The sequence below is a fragment of the Prionailurus viverrinus genome, chromosome E3 (assembly GCF_022837055.1).
Source record: "Prionailurus viverrinus isolate Anna chromosome E3, UM_Priviv_1.0, whole genome shotgun sequence".
NCBI classification, from domain to species: domain Eukaryota; kingdom Metazoa; phylum Chordata; class Mammalia; order Carnivora; family Felidae; genus Prionailurus; species Prionailurus viverrinus.
Genome location: NC_062576.1, coordinates 37870044 through 37886107, shown reverse-complemented (window position 1 = coordinate 37886107; position 16064 = coordinate 37870044). Strand labels below are relative to the sequence as shown.

Here is a 16064-nt window from a genome sequence, read left to right as displayed (position 1 = left end):
CTCCTGACTCTGGGTGCCTGGGTGGTTCCTCTTCTGGTCCTACCTGGCTCACTCTTGTGGCTCCATTCAGCTGACAAGTTGGCCGGGTGCTGGGACGGCTGGGGTGGCCGAGGTGGCCAGGACATCCGGCCTGTCCCTCCTTATAGTCTTTCATCCTGGGTTTCTTCAGAGCATGGCAGTTTCAGGGTGACATTTCAAGAGAATGAAAGTGGAAGCTGCAAGGCCCGTGAGATCTAGCCATAGAAATTCTGTGTTCACATCACTTCTCCCGTCTAATGGTTACGCAAGTCAACAAACTAGGTTGGAAGGTTGGGAAGTTAGAGGCCATCTCCTTGTGGCAGAATGCATATCCTGGGAGAGAAGGGGTCTGGGATCCTGTTTGTCACCCACCACGGTCCTATAAGCAGATCCTAATCTGGTATGTATCCATCCCTTAGGGAATAATCTTTACTCTGAGAAGGAAAAATTAGACTTTTAAGTTTATTTTTGAGAGAGAGCACGCATGTGCGCAGTACACACCTGAGTGGAGGAGGGTGGAGAGAGACAGAATCCCTAGTGGGCTCCGTGCTGTGGGGCCTCAGACTCACTAACTGTGAGATCACGACCTGAGATGAAATCAAGAGTCGGATGCTTAATTGACTGAGCCACCCATGCTCCCCGCCCCCCTTTTTTAAAGTTTATTTATTTTTGAGAGAGGGTAGATTTACTTTCTAACTAGATGTGATGCTCAAAACTTTGAAAAAATATATTTGAAAACTTAACTATATTAAAGAGGTACCCCAAGAAGGCCGCCCTGGTGGATGCCCAAGCAATGTTCACTGTGTTCACTATTTAGCCTGTTTTTCATTTCCTGTTTCTTTGTACTATACGCTCTTATGGCCCCAAAGAATCCAGTGATTTGATCTGATGGCTTTACCTTGTCTTCACTGAATAGGCCTTGATTGTGCCTTTTGTCTTGGTTGTTGGAAAGTTCACGTGTGTTGCCCCCTCAGGTTACTGTCTTGATGTAGTCTGGCAGCTACTCAGCCTGGTCCAGACAGATGAGCAGCTCTATTGACTAAAGCATAAACTGGGAACAATACTGAGAAAAGAAAAACAGAGACCTCATGTCCGTCACCCTTCTACTCTACCTGCTCACAGCTCACTCTGTTATAGACTTAGAACCCCTGCCTCACAAATCAAGGCAGACCTGGATCCAAGGAGAAAAGGGTAGGAAAAAACCTAACCTGTTTTGTCTTTTTTAAAAAGAAAATCATGCCAGCAAAAACAGGTACAGTATATAAGGCTCTGACCTAGGTGCTGAGAGGCTGTAAGTGACTTTTCTTATAATTAAAACAGCTCATTAAAAGGCTTTTGGAACTATTGTAAAATAGCATGACTGGACTGTTTCCATTTAATTTCATTTCTTAGTTAATCTAGGATTGATGGATTGAAACAACTCCTTAAGCAAGGGTATCTCTTCTTAGGGTTGAGGAACCTCACTTATTTCTGGAAGAGTATCAGATATAAATCCAGTTGTTCTTTTAGTTGGATTTATTTAAAAATACAGCCCTTGACTAATTACCTTCAGTATAAAACCAGACCCTCAGAGATATTATCTACACAATTGAAAAGGCATTGGAAAAATATCTTAAAAGTTATATAGCCAGAAAACCTCCGACATACTGAAGAGCTGCCTGATAATCTAAAAGTAAAATTTGAATGTAAACCGAAGCAGTTGATAGGTCTGCCAAATGGTGGGGCATTTGAAATACATGTTACAGTGATTAGATTGAATGAATATGAAAGTGCTTCTGGATCTTAGAAGTAGCAGTTTGTAAGCTTAAACAAAAGAATGACTCCTGTTTATTTTCTCTCAAACTAAAATCATACTCTCAGTATATTAGAAGTGCCAAGACTTCTGAATACTTCTGAAAATGTAAGAAATCGTCAGGTGAATGGATTAAAAGTTGCAACCTTTCTTTCTTTGATTTCCATCCATCCATTTCACCCCCTTTCATCCTGGGCCTTTGCACTTCCCTCCCTCCAGGGGTTTGCAGAGGCTTGAGTTTTGTGTATTCTCTGCAGGTTCTGTTTGTTGGTACCAAACTTTTTTCATCTGGTTGCATTCTTTCAGTAATACCTGTTTGTTCCTTCATCTATGCACTTAGGCGACATTTACTAAGCTCTTTACGTAATAGGCAGCTGTGGGAAATATATTGACAAATAAGATTCAGTTCTTGTTGTCCATGAGCTTGTTCTCTGTAAGTGGACCAGTAGACATGTAAACAGGTGGCTGTAGGACAGAGCAGAATGAGGTAAGCTCTGTGATATTTGTGTGGCCAAGCAGATGGTCAGGTGGACAGCCAGACTTGAGGTAAGAAACAAGCTCCTTGGGTGTGTAGGAGTCAGACTGGAAACCACAGGTTTGGCCTGGCGCAGTGGAGAGATGGCCTTACAGGAAGCCCAGGCATAGGGCTGAGGTGGGACAAGGGGTTGTTGAATTGTTGGATGGTGGGGACCCCCTGGAATGTAGTGGAGAATGGGGACCATAAATGCCACCTAAAGGAGTTTGGGTTTGATTCTGGGCTTGGAGAGAACTACCTAAGGGTTTTATAGAAAGGAATGGGAGGATTTCAGGAGGATGGAGTGTAGTTATTAGAAGTGGGGAACACAGGAGGAGGAGCAGAAACTGGTGGGTTTGGTTTTGGGTAAGTTGTGTGTCCATACCAGCAGATCATCCATTGACAGAAGTAATTGGAAATTCTAATCCAGAGCTTAGAAAAAAGGGTTTAGAGCTAGAGTGTTAGATTTGAGAGATCTACATGGGTTATGTGTTATTTTGAAGCTATGAAGGTGTAGAAGGTATTGGGAGAAGATAGTTTTAGATAGAATCTTGGACTCCATCTATTATTAAGGAGAGCTAATGACAGAGAGGGAGCAGCCAGAGGTAGGAATGGGTTGCAGAGGATACAATGAGGGGAAGGCACGTGAGGGGACAGGAAGGTGGAGGGTAGTTCTCAGTGCCTGTAGTCTCAGAGGGGTTGATCAGGGTTGATCGTTTGTTGTAAGATGAGAATCTCACTGCCTTTGTTTGCCATCATTATTCTAGATCAAGCCTGATTTTAGATATTTTATTTTACCTAAAGCCTTTGGACCAGCAACTCTTGGGTTTAGGTCAGTGGTTTTCAATCCCCTCTGCACATTAGAGTTACCAGGGTTACTTTTAAAGAGTGCGCATTCCTGGGCCTCATCCCCAGAGATTGTGATGCGATCTGGACCAAAGGTCTAGGGTGGGGAAAACTGCCAGGTAATTCCAATATGCAGCCAAATGTGAGAATCTATGGTTCAGACTTTTGCTGTGATTGCTTTCCTGACTTGTGCACTTAGTGCCCTGGCGGCCTGCCGTGGCTGACACGCAGAGTGCGTACTGTGTTCTCGTGGGAAGCAAAAGACTGTATAGGAGCCTGCTATGCCTTGTGTCAACAGGTAGGAAGGTGTGTTAGTGGTTAAGATGGTCTGGTAATAGAGTTTGTGATAAACTGTTAAGTGGATTGTGAGTTTCCCAAGAATTGCAATGTCCTTAAGTGCTAAAGTAGCACATTGTTATTATTTAGGGGTGAGGGGGATAAAGGTTTTCTAATCTTGCGGGTTTGTTGCAGTTATGATTGTTTTTGTACTGTGGAAGTATGGAAATTCCATCTCCCAGTTGAGGTGATAGGGTGCTGGTCACAGGAGGTAACCAGCTGGTTGAATCAAATGCGTGATGATTGCTTTGACTCTGTATGATTGACTTTTATGTGACTGCTGTTTTGAGTTCTGGAAGAATGGACAGTCCATAGATGCTTCAGCAGCATTTGAAAAAAGCTGGATATACCAATTTGGGAGCATAGGGTGATGGTAGGTGAACTTAATCTGGGATTAGGGCTGAGTGAGGATTTTATCGAATCGGCAGGTGTTCTGTAGGGAAGGACTGGCCTTGTGCCTGTGGGTGAGTGTGTGGTTGTTTGAGGAAAGTGCACTAACAGATGTTACTGTCTGCTGTGAACCAGGCTGCCAGAGCTGCTGAAGGAGAGAGCAGACAGAAGTTCTTCACCCAGGATGTTAATGGCACCCTCCTAGAGTGAGTATCTTTTGTTTCCATGTGTCTGCTGCTACCATGCCTGGGTTGTGCAGGCCAGGGAAATGGGTGTGGATGGAACTGCCTAAAGATGACTGCTTCTGAGAGAAAAAAACAGTGATTATTTTCCTTTAGTTTATTTATTTATTTTTAAGTTTACTTATATGTATTTTGAGAGAGAAAGGGAGAGCACAAGCCAGGAAGGGGCAGAGAGGGAGAGAATCCCAAGCAGACTCCGCATTGTTGGCGCAGAGCCCGATGTGGGGCTTGAACCCACGAGCTGTGAGGTTATGACCTGAGCCGAAATCGAGAGTCAGACGCTCACCCGGCTGAGCTATCCAGGCGCCCGTATTCTTTTTTTTTTTTCTTTTTAAAGGGGGTTGTTTATACCAAATATCTGTTTCCAGGAAATGGTAGGTCTTACTAACCTTAAGCAGCAGGTGTTAATAGAACACTGTATATAATGATCATGGGCAGTTGGAAGAGGATTTCTTGTCAAGTATAAGATGAGAGAGAAAGTGTTGCTTGTGCAGAAAAGTAAGAGGTAACTTGGTATAGTCTCAGGAGCCTGCTCTCCTGGGGTCATTCTCCTCTCCCAAGGCCAGGGTATGTACATATCATCCCATGACACTTCTCCCGCATGCCTGATCCTCTGAAATATTGCACTGTATGAATTGGATTAAAAAAGCAGAAAAACCACACATAGAAGTCCAAACCAGGTTCTTGGTATCAGGTCCTCCAGCCTTGCCAGCTTCTCTCTCTGTTGCATTATGTAGGAGAGGAAGCTTGTTGCTTAACAACTGAGGATTTTACACATGCAAGAACAGTTGTCAAGACTTGGGAGTATTCTAGCAAATGAGCAGGATTGGGATTGGCCTCTTGGGTCAGAAAGCCTGGACTGTAGAGAGCACCTGAGGGTCAGCATACATGAGAAATTTGTGTGAACGGTAGCCTGCTGGAGCATGCCACATAAAGAGAGCTTGAGGGATTGAAGACAAATATTTTTTCTGCTGATCTAGATGGGGACAGTGGGAGGGGTGAGGACTTCCCTGACTTCCTAATCAGGGATAGAACTGGGAAAAAAGGAAATGCTGTTGGAAAGTATTTCCTGGCCACACCAAGTAACTCAATCACTTTCCATTTTGAAAGCTCTTAAGTTCTTGTTGTTTGTGATATTTAGTACTTCCGAGCTTGTTCTCTCGGGTTCTGTTTTCCTGACTACCTTTGACTTGGTCTTGTCTTTGACCTCAGGGTTTTGTCCCTCTTTACCTAACCGAGTTCATCAGGTGTGGAAGTTCTGATTTGGTGACTACTGGAGATCTGTTGCACTGGTCACTTAGTTACATTGTGTGACTGATGACATAAGGTTTGACCTGTTCTTGGCTCTTAGTTTTCCTCTCTGTGGTAGGGTGACCTAATGATGAGAGAAGCTCCAGTGAGCTGTGGACCCTTGATGACTCTGTTCTGTTCTTCAGCATAGAGGTACAAACTCGGGAGCTGAGTAGCCAAATCCGTTCTGGGGTATATGCCTATCTTGCTTCATTCCTGCCCTGCAGCAAGGACACCCTGGTTAAACGTGCTCGGAAACTTCACCTCTATGAACAGGTGGGTGACTTTGGAGTGGAGCCCCTTGGCTTTAGGGCCCAGCAGAGAGGGTAACTGAGTCTTCACAGATGCCACCTCTGCTGTTGTAGTGCCCTTGTGCAATAGTGTGTCCTCAGTATAAGAAGTGATACAAAAACCAGTCTTACACTACGTTCTGTTTTCTGCAGGGGGGGCGTCTAAAGGAGCCTCTCCAGAAGCTTAAGGAGGCCATTGGAAGGGCAATGCCAGAGCAGATGGCCAAGTACCAGGATGAATGCCAGGCACACACACAAGCCAAGGTCGCCAAGTAAGTGTGTTCCATCGCTCTCACGGGCATCATCCTCTTGACTTTTCTCTTTCGTGTGTGTGTGTGTGTGTGTGTGTGTGTGTGTGTGTGTGTGTTTTCATTATTACATTTGCGAATGAGACTCTCGGCTCTTCTGCAGCATTTGCACCTTTTCTTAGAAGCCCGGGGTCGGGATGGGCAAGTGGGGGAGGGGGGTGGTGGGTGGGAGAAAGTAGTTCTTTTGTGGCCGTGACCCTTAGGGTCCCACTGATTTCTTTCCATGCTATAGGATGCTGGAAGAGGAGAAGGACAAGGAGCAGAGGGAGCGGATTTGCTCTGATGAGGAAGAAGATGAAGAAAAGGGGGGCCGGAGGATAATGGGACCCCGGAAGAAATTCCAATGGAATGATGAAATCAGGTGTGCCCAAACTGGGACCTTGCCTCATTGGAGGGTTTGTGGGGCCAGTGTCTGAGCATGTTCCCGTGTTTCTAATGAAGGTTAGAATCATTTACTTTAATCAGGGCTGCTGAAAGCACATAATTGAAACCTTGAAAGAAGGATTTGGGGTAGTTTGAAGTTTCTGACTTTTGCTTACTCCTCAGGGAGCTGCTCTGCCACGTGGTGAAGATAAAACTGGAGACCTACGATCTGGAGAGGAACAATAAGACCCAGTCTTGGGAGGACTATGTGAAGGCCTTTCTGGATGCTGAGGTCAAACCTCTCTGGCCCAAAGGCTGGATGCAGGCCAGGTGAGGGCCATGAGCAGCCAGTATGGTCAGTGTGGTGATGAGGTGGAGTGTTTTTGCCTTAAAGACATATATGAGTGCTTCTGTTGTGCCAGGCCAACACGGTCCCTTCCCTCAGGGAGTCACTGTCTAGCTGACTCAGCTCTGTTCCCACTAGAGGAGTTGGGGGCCATACTGGTTGCTGTGAATGGTTCTTACTCTTCCCTTGGAGAGCAAAGTTACCTGTGGGGTTTTGGCTTTGTTATTCTTTGTCACATTTCAGTTTGGAGTTGGCTGCATGTTCTTCCCACATCACTGTGCTCTTACCTGTTTTGAGATATTGGCTCTTGGTAGAAGTAGAGAAGTAGATTCATCTTGGAGACATGTTCCCGTTCTGAACAGAAGTCTCATTTGCAAGGAACAGTGCTGGCTGATTATTGGAGTTAAGTGCTGAACTTCTGTGTTCTATAGCTTCCCATGAAAATGGACTCTGCAATACTTGGACAGGAAAGTTAGCTGGAGCTAGTGCTCTGTTCTTTTTTTTTTTAATGGGAGAAAATACACTTTACATAAAATTCACCATCTTAACCATTTTTAGGTGCACAGTGCAGTGGTTTTAAATACATTGTTTTTGCAGCCATCACTATCCATCTCCATAACTCTTTTCATCTTATAAAACTGAAAACTCTATACCCATTGAACAATAACTCTGCATTCCCCCCCTGCCCAGATTCTGTGACCATCATTCTACTCTCTATGATTTAAAAAACAATTTTTTTTTAATGTTTTTATTTATTTTTGAGACAGAGACAGTGCATGAGCAGGGGAGGGGCAGAGAGAGAGGGAGACACAGAATCTGAAGCAGGCTCCAGGCTCTGAGCGGTCAGCACAGACTCACGGACTGTGAGATCATGACCTGAGCTGAAGTTGGATGCTTAAATGGCTGAGCCACCCAGGTGCCCCAACTTTCTGTCTATGATTTTGGCTACTACGAGTACGTCCTATAAGTGCAGTCATTCAAAATTTGTCTTTCTGTAACTGGCTTATTTCACTTAGTATGGTATTTCCATGAATTTGTTTGTTTTACACATTACAGAATTTCTTTCCTTTTTAAGGCAGAATAAAATTCCATTGTATGTATAGATCACATTTTACTTATCCATTCATCCTAAGCTGATACTTAGGTTGCTTCCATGTTTTAGCTATTGTGAGCTATGCTATTATGAACTAGAGTGTATAAATATCTCTTCGACACCCTGCTCTCAGTTCTTCTGTGTATATGCCAAGAAGTGGAGTTGTTGGATCACATGGTAATTGTGTGTTTAATTTTGTCATTAATGTTAATTTATTTGAGAGAGTGTGAGTAGGGAAGGGGCAGAGAGAGAGGAAGAGAAAGTCTCAAGCATGCTCTGTGCTGCTGGTGGAGAACCCGACATGGGGCTCGAACCGATTAACCGCGAGATCATGACCTGAGCTGAAATCAAGAGTTGGACTCTTAACCAACTGAGCCGCCCAGGTGCCCTTGTATGTTTAATTTTTGAGGAACCATCAATGTTTTCCATAGTGGTTTTATCATTTTGTATTTCCACCAATAGTTCATAGATGTTCCAATTTGTCTACATCCTTACCAATACTTGACGTTTTCTGGGTTTTTGATAGTAGCCATTGTAATGGATGTGATGTGGTATTTCCCTATATATTAGATTTGAGTTTTCCTGGTGATTGGTGATGTTGAGCATCATTTAATATATAATATTGGGCCATTTATATATCTTTTTTTAAAAGAAATGTTTAAATCTTTTGCCCATTTTTTAATCAGGTTCTTTTATTGTTTTAGGAGTTCTTTAGGAGTTCCCTTAACAGATGTGATTTCCAAATATTTTCTCTTATTTTGTGAGTTGCCGTTTTACTCTGTGGATAGTATCTTTTGATGCACACAAAAAATTTTTTTAATGTTTATTTGCTTATTTTGAGAGAGAGAGTGTGAGTGGGGGAGAGGAGCAGAAGGGGGGAGAGAGAGAGAGAGAGAGAGAGAGAGAGAGAGAGAGAGAGAGAAAATGAATCCCAAGCAGGAGTCATACTCATTGTGGAGCCCAATGTGGGGCTCGGTCTCAGAACCGTGATATCATGACCTGAGTAGAAGTCAAGAGTCAGATGCTCAACCGGCTGAGCCACCCAGATGCTCCTCAGTATGCAAATTTTTTAAATTTAATGAAGTCCAATTTGTCTACTTTTTGTTGCTTGTGTCTTTGATATCATATGTAAGATACCATTGTCAGATCCAGGGTCATGAAGCTGAGTTAATTTTTGTATATGGTGTTAAGGGTCCAACTTCATTTTTTTTTGCATGTGGATGTCCAGCTTTTTCAGCACCATCTGTTGAAAAGGTTGTGCTTCCCTCATCGGTCTTTGCACCTTTGTTGAAAAATCATTTGACCGTATATGTGAGGACTTATTTCTGGGCTCTCTGTTCTCTTCCATTGGTTCATGTGTCTGCTTTTATGCCAGTTGCACACTGTTTGGATTACTGTAGCTTTGTAGTAAGTTTTGAAATCAAGAAGTGTGATTCTCCAGCTTTATTCTTTTTCAAGATTATTTTGACTGTGCAGGGTCCTTTGAAATTCCCTATAAATTTTAGGATGGGTTTTTCTACTTCTGCAAAAAACAGTCATTGGGATTTTGCTAGGGATTGCATTGAATCTGTAGATTGCTTTGGGTAGTATTGATATTTTAGTAATATTAAGTCCAGTCCATGGTGGGATGTGTTTCCATTTATTTCTGTCTTTAATTTCTTTTAGCAATATTTTGTCATTTTCATTGTGCAAGTCTCTTACATGCCTAGTGAGGTTAATTCCTGGTTTTTGTTTTGTTTTCGGATGCTGTTGTGAATGGAATTATTTTTGTAATTTCTTTTTTAGATTGTTCATTTTTTGTGTACAGAAATGGAGCTGATTTTGTGTATGTTGATTTTATAGCCTACTACTTTGCAAAATTTATTCTGAAAATTGTTTGGAATCTTTAGAGTTCTCTACATAAAAGATCATATCATCTGCAGAGATAAGCTTACTTCTTCCTTTCCAATTTGGATGCCTTTTGTTTCTCTTTCTTGCCTAACTGCTCTGGCTAGAACTCCTAGTATCATGTTGAATAGGAGTGGTGAAAGCAGGCATTCTTACCTTGTTCGTGATCTCAGAGGAAACGCTTTTAGCCTTTCACCATTGACTATTATGTTCACTGGGGGTGGCAGCGGGGTTGGGTGGGATTTCATACATGGCTTTTATTATGTGGAGGTAGTTTTCTTCTATTCCTAGTTGAGTGTTTTTGTCATGAAAGAGTGTTGAATTTTGTCCTGCGTCTTTTCTCCATCAATTGAGATGTCACGTGGGGCTTTATTCCTTCATTCTGTTGATGGGGCGTGTCACACTGGTCAGTTTTCATATATGGAACCACCCTTGCATTCCAGGCACAAATCTCACTTGGTCGTGATGTATAATCTTCTTAAATCTGCTTCTGAATTCTCTTTACTAGTATTTTGTTGGGGAGTTTTGCATCGGTATTAATAGGGGATATTTGTCTGTAGTTTTCTTACAGTGTCTTTGCCTGGCTTTGGTATCAGGGTAACGCTGGCTTCATAGAATGAATTTGTATGTATTCCCTCTTCTTCAGTTTTGGAAAAGTTTGAGAAGGGTTGGTAGTGCTTAAAATACTTGGTAGAGGGGCGCCTGGGTGGCGCAGTCGGTTAAGCGTCCGACTTCAGCCATTTCACGATCTCGCGGTCCGTGAGTTCGAGCCCCGCGTCAGGCTCTGGGCTGATGGCTCAGAGCCTGGAGCCTGTTTCCGATTCTGTGACTCCCTCTCTCTCTGCCCCTCCCCCATTCATGCTCTGTCTCTGTCTGTCCCAAAAATAAATAAAACGTTGAAAAAAAAAATTAAAAAAAAAAATACTTGGTAGAATCCACCCATGAAGCCATCAGGTCTGGGCCTTTCTTTTGTTGGGAGATTTTTGATCACAGACTCAGTCCCCTTGCTAGTTTAGCTCTAGTCAGAATTTTTATTTCTTTGGGAATTACTTGGTAGGTTTTGGGTTTCTAGGAATTTGTCCATTTTAAGTAGGTAATCCAGTTTGTTGGTGTGCAGTTATTCATAGCCTCTCTTACAGTCCTTTTTATTTGTAGAATCAGTAGTAATGTCCCCACTTTCATTCCTGATTTTGGTAATTTGAGTCTCCTCTCGTTTCTTAGCCCATCGAGCTAAAGACTTGTCCGTTGCGTTGGTCTGATTTTTCTCTATTTATTCTCTGTTTTATTTATTTATGCTCTGATCTCCAGTGTTTGCTTCCTTCCTGTTGGCTTTAGGTTTAATTTGTTCTTTTACCAGTACCTTAAGTTGTAAAGTTAGGTTGTTGATTTGGGATTTTTCTTGTTTTTAAATGTTCATAGCTGTAAGTACCCTCTTACCCTTTTGGGTGTGTCTGTAAGTTTTGGTATGTTGTATTTTCCTTTTCATCTGTCTTTCAAGTATTTTCTAATTTCCTTTGTGATTTTTTTCTTTGCTCCATTGACTGTTTAAAAAGTATATTTTCTGATTTCCACAATTTTGTGAATTTGTCAGTTTTCCTTCTGTCGTTGATTGTAGCTGTAGCCTCTTGTGGTCAGAGAAGATACTCTGTATAATGTCTATCTTTTTAAATGTCTTTAGACTTAATTTGTGGCCTCTGTCCTGGGAAGTGTGTTGTGTACACTTGAGAAGAATATGTATTCTGTTGTGGGGTAGAGTGTTCTGTGTATATCTGTTAGATCTAGCTGGTTTATATGTTAAGTCTTCTGTTGTCTTATTTGTCTTGTTTCTAGTTGTTCTATCCATTAGTGTGAGTGGGGTACTGAAGTCTCCAACTCTTAATGTAAAATTGTCTGCTGTTCCCTCTAGTTCTGTCAGTTTTTGCCTCATTTGCAGGAATGTTTAGGAGTATTATATCTTCCTGCTGTATTGAGGTGTTTATTAGTACATAATGACCTTTTTTGTCTTGTAATGTTTCTTGATTTAAAGTCTCTCTTATCTGATGTCAGCACAGCCCTCCTTGCTCTCTCTGGTTACTCTTGGTGTGGAATATATTCTTCCACCTTTTCACCTTCAACTTGTTTTTGCCTTTGGATCTTAAGTGAGTTTCTTGTAGACAGCGTTGAGTTGTTTATCCATTCTGCTAATCGCAGTGTTTTGATTGGAAAGTTTGATCCATTCGTATTTAAAGTAATTAATGGAAGGAAGGGCTTGCTTCTATAAATTCAGTGACCTGTGAACTCTGCTCCCCTACAGTTCTGTCCTTACCCCTTTTGGTTGTTGATGTCACAAAATTACATTTTTATACATTATGTGCTCTAAAACATAAGCTGATAATTCTTAGAGATACATTAGTGTGTTAAATTAGGTAGAAAACAAGATTTGGAGTTACAAACCAAAGTGATAGTAATGCTAGCTTTTATACTAATAATTACTTTTTTTCCTTAAAGTTTTAGTCTCTTAAGTCATGTAGAAAATAAAAAGCACAGTGACAAACCATTTTCATGAGAATACTAGCTGTTATAATTGCCCTTGTATTTCCATTTCTGAGATCCTTATTTCTTTGCATGGCTTTGAACTACTGTTGGTTGTTCTTTTATTTGACCTCACAGGGCGCCCTGGAGCATTTCCTTCAGGGCAGTTTAGTGCTCACGATTTTCTTCAGGTCTTATTCATCTGGGAGTACCTTTTTTTTTTTAATATATATATATTAATATATATACATATATAATATATAAATATATAATATAAATATATAAATAAATAATATATATTAATATAATATATATTAATATATATTAATTAAATTAAATATATTAATTTATAAATTAAATATATATTAAATATATTTATATAAATATATTTTATATAAATATATATAAATATATATAAATATAAATATTTATATATTTATATTAATATAATATATATTAAATATATTTAATATATATTAAATATATATTAATTAAATTAAAATATATATTAATATATAATAATAAATATATAAATAAATATAAATATAAATAATATATATTTAATATATATTATATATATAATATATATATTATATATATACACACATATATATATGTGTGTATATATATATTTTAAAATCTTTATTTTGAGAGAGAGAGAGAGAGAGCGTGCGCATAAGCTGGGGGAGGGGCAGAGAGAGAACAGGAGACAGAGAATCTCCAGCAGGCTCCATGGAGCCTGACACAGGGCTCAATCTCGCGACTGTGAGATTGTGACCTGAGCTGAAATCAAGAGTTGGATGTTTAACCAACTGAGCCATGCAGGCATCCCCATCTGGGAGTATCTTAATATTTCTCCCACTTTTGAAGGACCGCTTTACTGGATTTGGATTCTGGTCTGACCTTCTCTTTTAGCACTTTGATGTTTATTTTTATTTTTAAGACAATACGAGAGACAGAGTGCAAGCAGCGGAGGGGCAGACAGAGGGAGACACAGAATCTGAAGGGGCTCCAGGCTTTGAGCTGTCAGCCCAGAGTCCGACGCGGGGCTCGAACTCACGAACCGCGAGATCATGACCTGAGCTGAAGTCGATGCTTGACCAACTGAGCCACTCAGGCGCCCCCTCTTTTAGCACTTTGAATATATTAGCTCACTATCTTCTGGACTCCCAAGTTTATGATGAGAAATCTGCTGATAATTTAAATGATGATTTACTTCTCTCTATGGGTTTTGAAGATTCTGTCTTTGTGTTTTAAAAGTTCAATTATAGGGGCGCCTGGGTGGCTTAGTCGGTTAAGTGCCAACTCTTGATTTTGGCTCACGTCGTGATCTCATGGTTCAGGACATTGAGCCCCCTCATAGGGCTCTGCACTGACATCATGGCTCTTGCTTGGGATTCTCTCTTTCCCTCTCTCTCTCTGCCCCTGCCCTGCTCATGCGCAGGCGCTCTCTCTCTCTCTCTCTCTCTCTCTCGAAATAAATAAAACTTTAGAAAAAAAAGTTTGATTATATTGCTTTGTGTGGGGTTCATCTTGGAGTTCTTTGAGCTTCTTGGATTTTTATGTTCATCTCTTTCACCAGATTTTTGGAGTTTTTAGCCAGTTTTTGTCCACTATTCTCTCTGCCCTTTGCTCCCTCTTCTTCTTCTGGGACTTGTACAGTGTGTGGTGTGCATTCTGCTCCAAGTGATGGTGTCCCACACGTCTCCTACACCCTGTTCACTTTTCTTCAGTCTTTTTTCTCTCTGTTCCTCAGCCTTGGCGATTTCCATTGTCCTCTATTCAAATTTGTGGATTTTTTTCTTCTGCCTGCTCACATCTGTGTTTGAATATCTCCAGGGAATTTTTTGTTTCAGTTATTACACTTTAAAGCTCCAAAATCTCTTTTTGATTTCTTTTTAGGTTTTCCATCTCTTTATTTCCATTTTGTTCACACATCCTTTTTTTAATTTCTTGGGAACATCCATCACCTCACATAGTAACAATTCTTCTTTTCTTTGACGAGAACTCTTATAAGATCAACTCGGCAACTTTCAAATTTACAATTCAGTATTGGTAACTGTGGTCACTGTTCTGTTTATTGATTTTATTTTTGTGAATGTTGTGGGTGGTCTTGGTGCCAGGGAGCAGCCTGTGGTGTGAACTTTCTTCCCAGGTCTTGGCCAAACCCTTCCTTGGACTCATATAGTCACTTTCTCATTTTTCCCCATATATGCAGTTGTTTTGAATGTTCTGGTTTTTAATATCTGTCTCCTAAAAGTGGGAAAGTGAATAAGTGAAGCGGGGACAAAGGGCACTGGTTTTTCAAATCCCCTGGAAGTCACCTCAGCCAGAGGGGCAGGGGCGTGCAACAATGGTTGGTAGAAGGGGACAGCAGTGGCTGCCCACCTCTTTGCATCTCTGTGATGAAAAGCAGCAATTAGCAGCCGAAGCAGAGATTTCGCTGTTAGTTGAAGGACAGGGTCCTTTTTGCCTGCCCTACTTCCCGCAAGCTGCGTGCAAGCTGCTGCAGGAACATGTGTATACCTCCCTGCCGTGGGGCTGGGGTCAGGAGGCTGCATCCGTGCTGAGGGCTGAAATTGACAGCAGTTTACCCTCCAGGCCTTTCCCGTCCCCCCTCACCCCCAGCCCCCCATGGTAAGCCTTCAGCATACTCTAGCACGGTAAGCCTTCAACACACTCTAGCGTTCCCAAATAGTTCCTTTAGACAGCTTGTATTATTAGTGCAGTTGCTGTCCAGGAGGGTGGACAGTTTCTGGTGCTTCCTACTCCACCATCTTCCCAGAGTTCAAGTCATGGAACTTTCTCTCCTTGTCTCTGTACCTTCTTTAGGTGGAATTGCTCTTCTCTCTTTACAGATTGAATTTCTTTTCTTTTCTTTTCTTTTTTTTTTTTTTTTAATGTTTATTTTTGAGAGAGCGTGTGCATATGCAGGGAAGGGGCAGAGAGAAGAAGACAAAGGATCCTAAGTGGGGTTTGTGCGCTGACAGCAGAGAGCCTGACGTGGGCCTTGAACTTACAAGCCAAGGTCACTCATGATCCATGAAGTCTGATGCTTAACATACTGAGCCACCTAGGCATCCCTGTGAAAGTACATAGGGAGGGTCACAAAGAAAATTTTGTTGTGTTTTCCTGGGACAAGACATGCTGTGGGTCACTCCACATTTGACCTTTGGAAGGGGTAAGAATCAGCAATAAGGAAAGCACTGCTGTCTCTAGGGGAAAAATCCTATGAGAAATATTGGGGCAGAGCCATAGCTTTTTTGGGTCACTCCTAGACTCTTCGCTTTTGAATGGCCAGTGCGGCTACTTTAGATTCTCTCACTAGGAATCAAGCTCACCGGTCCACTGATATTTAAGGCGTAATAGCCACTGAGTACCAGGGGTGGTAGGAAAGCTCTAGAAGAAGAGTGCCTGCTTTCAGGGAGCTTGCGCAAACCATCCAGTGTTCTCTATTTCAGGACTCTGTTTAAGGAGAGCAGACGAGGCCATGGGCACCTGACATCAATCCTGTGAGTCCGTGTTTTCTCTTCCCAGGACTACTATTATTTTCATCTCTTTTGTGGATCTCCTCTAAACCTTTTCTGTGTTCATTCCTTTTACTAGGGCCAAGAAGAAAGTAATGGCCTCATCCAAAATCAAGATGAAGGTGAGTCAGCCTGCTCTGGTCATGTACCATTCTCCATCCTCCAGCCATGCACGTGAAACCTGTCAGTTGACCATAGCAACTCGTCGAGCTTTGCTGGACTGGGAGGCAACTCTCCAGGATGGCATTCTTGAGGTTATACCAAGAAGCAGCCTGCCCCACTACAGGTGCTCGAGGTTGGCAGGGTAGAGA

The 16064-nt window shown here is 41.8% G+C and overlaps 1 protein-coding gene across 6 annotated transcripts in view; it reads left to right on the top strand.

The window, feature by feature from the left end:
• UBN1 (ubinuclein 1) overlaps positions 1 to 16064 on the top strand; it is a 39218-nt gene that overhangs the window by 14970 nt on the left and 8184 nt on the right. For all 6 annotated transcript variants that reach the window (XR_007147653.1, XM_047837680.1, XM_047837677.1 and 3 more), the window contains exons 8-14: positions 4032 to 4102; positions 5575 to 5704; positions 5872 to 5990; positions 6259 to 6387; positions 6573 to 6719; positions 15688 to 15738; positions 15833 to 15875. Coding sequence is in view for 5 of the 6 variants with exons in the window: in XM_047837680.1 (XP_047693636.1) it covers positions 4032 to 4102; positions 5575 to 5704; positions 5872 to 5990; positions 6259 to 6387; positions 6573 to 6719; positions 15688 to 15738; positions 15833 to 15875 (690 nt within the window). In the remaining variant the exon portion in view is untranslated. The remainder of the gene's footprint in view (positions 1 to 4031; positions 4103 to 5574; positions 5705 to 5871; positions 5991 to 6258; positions 6388 to 6572; positions 6720 to 15687; positions 15739 to 15832; positions 15876 to 16064) is intronic.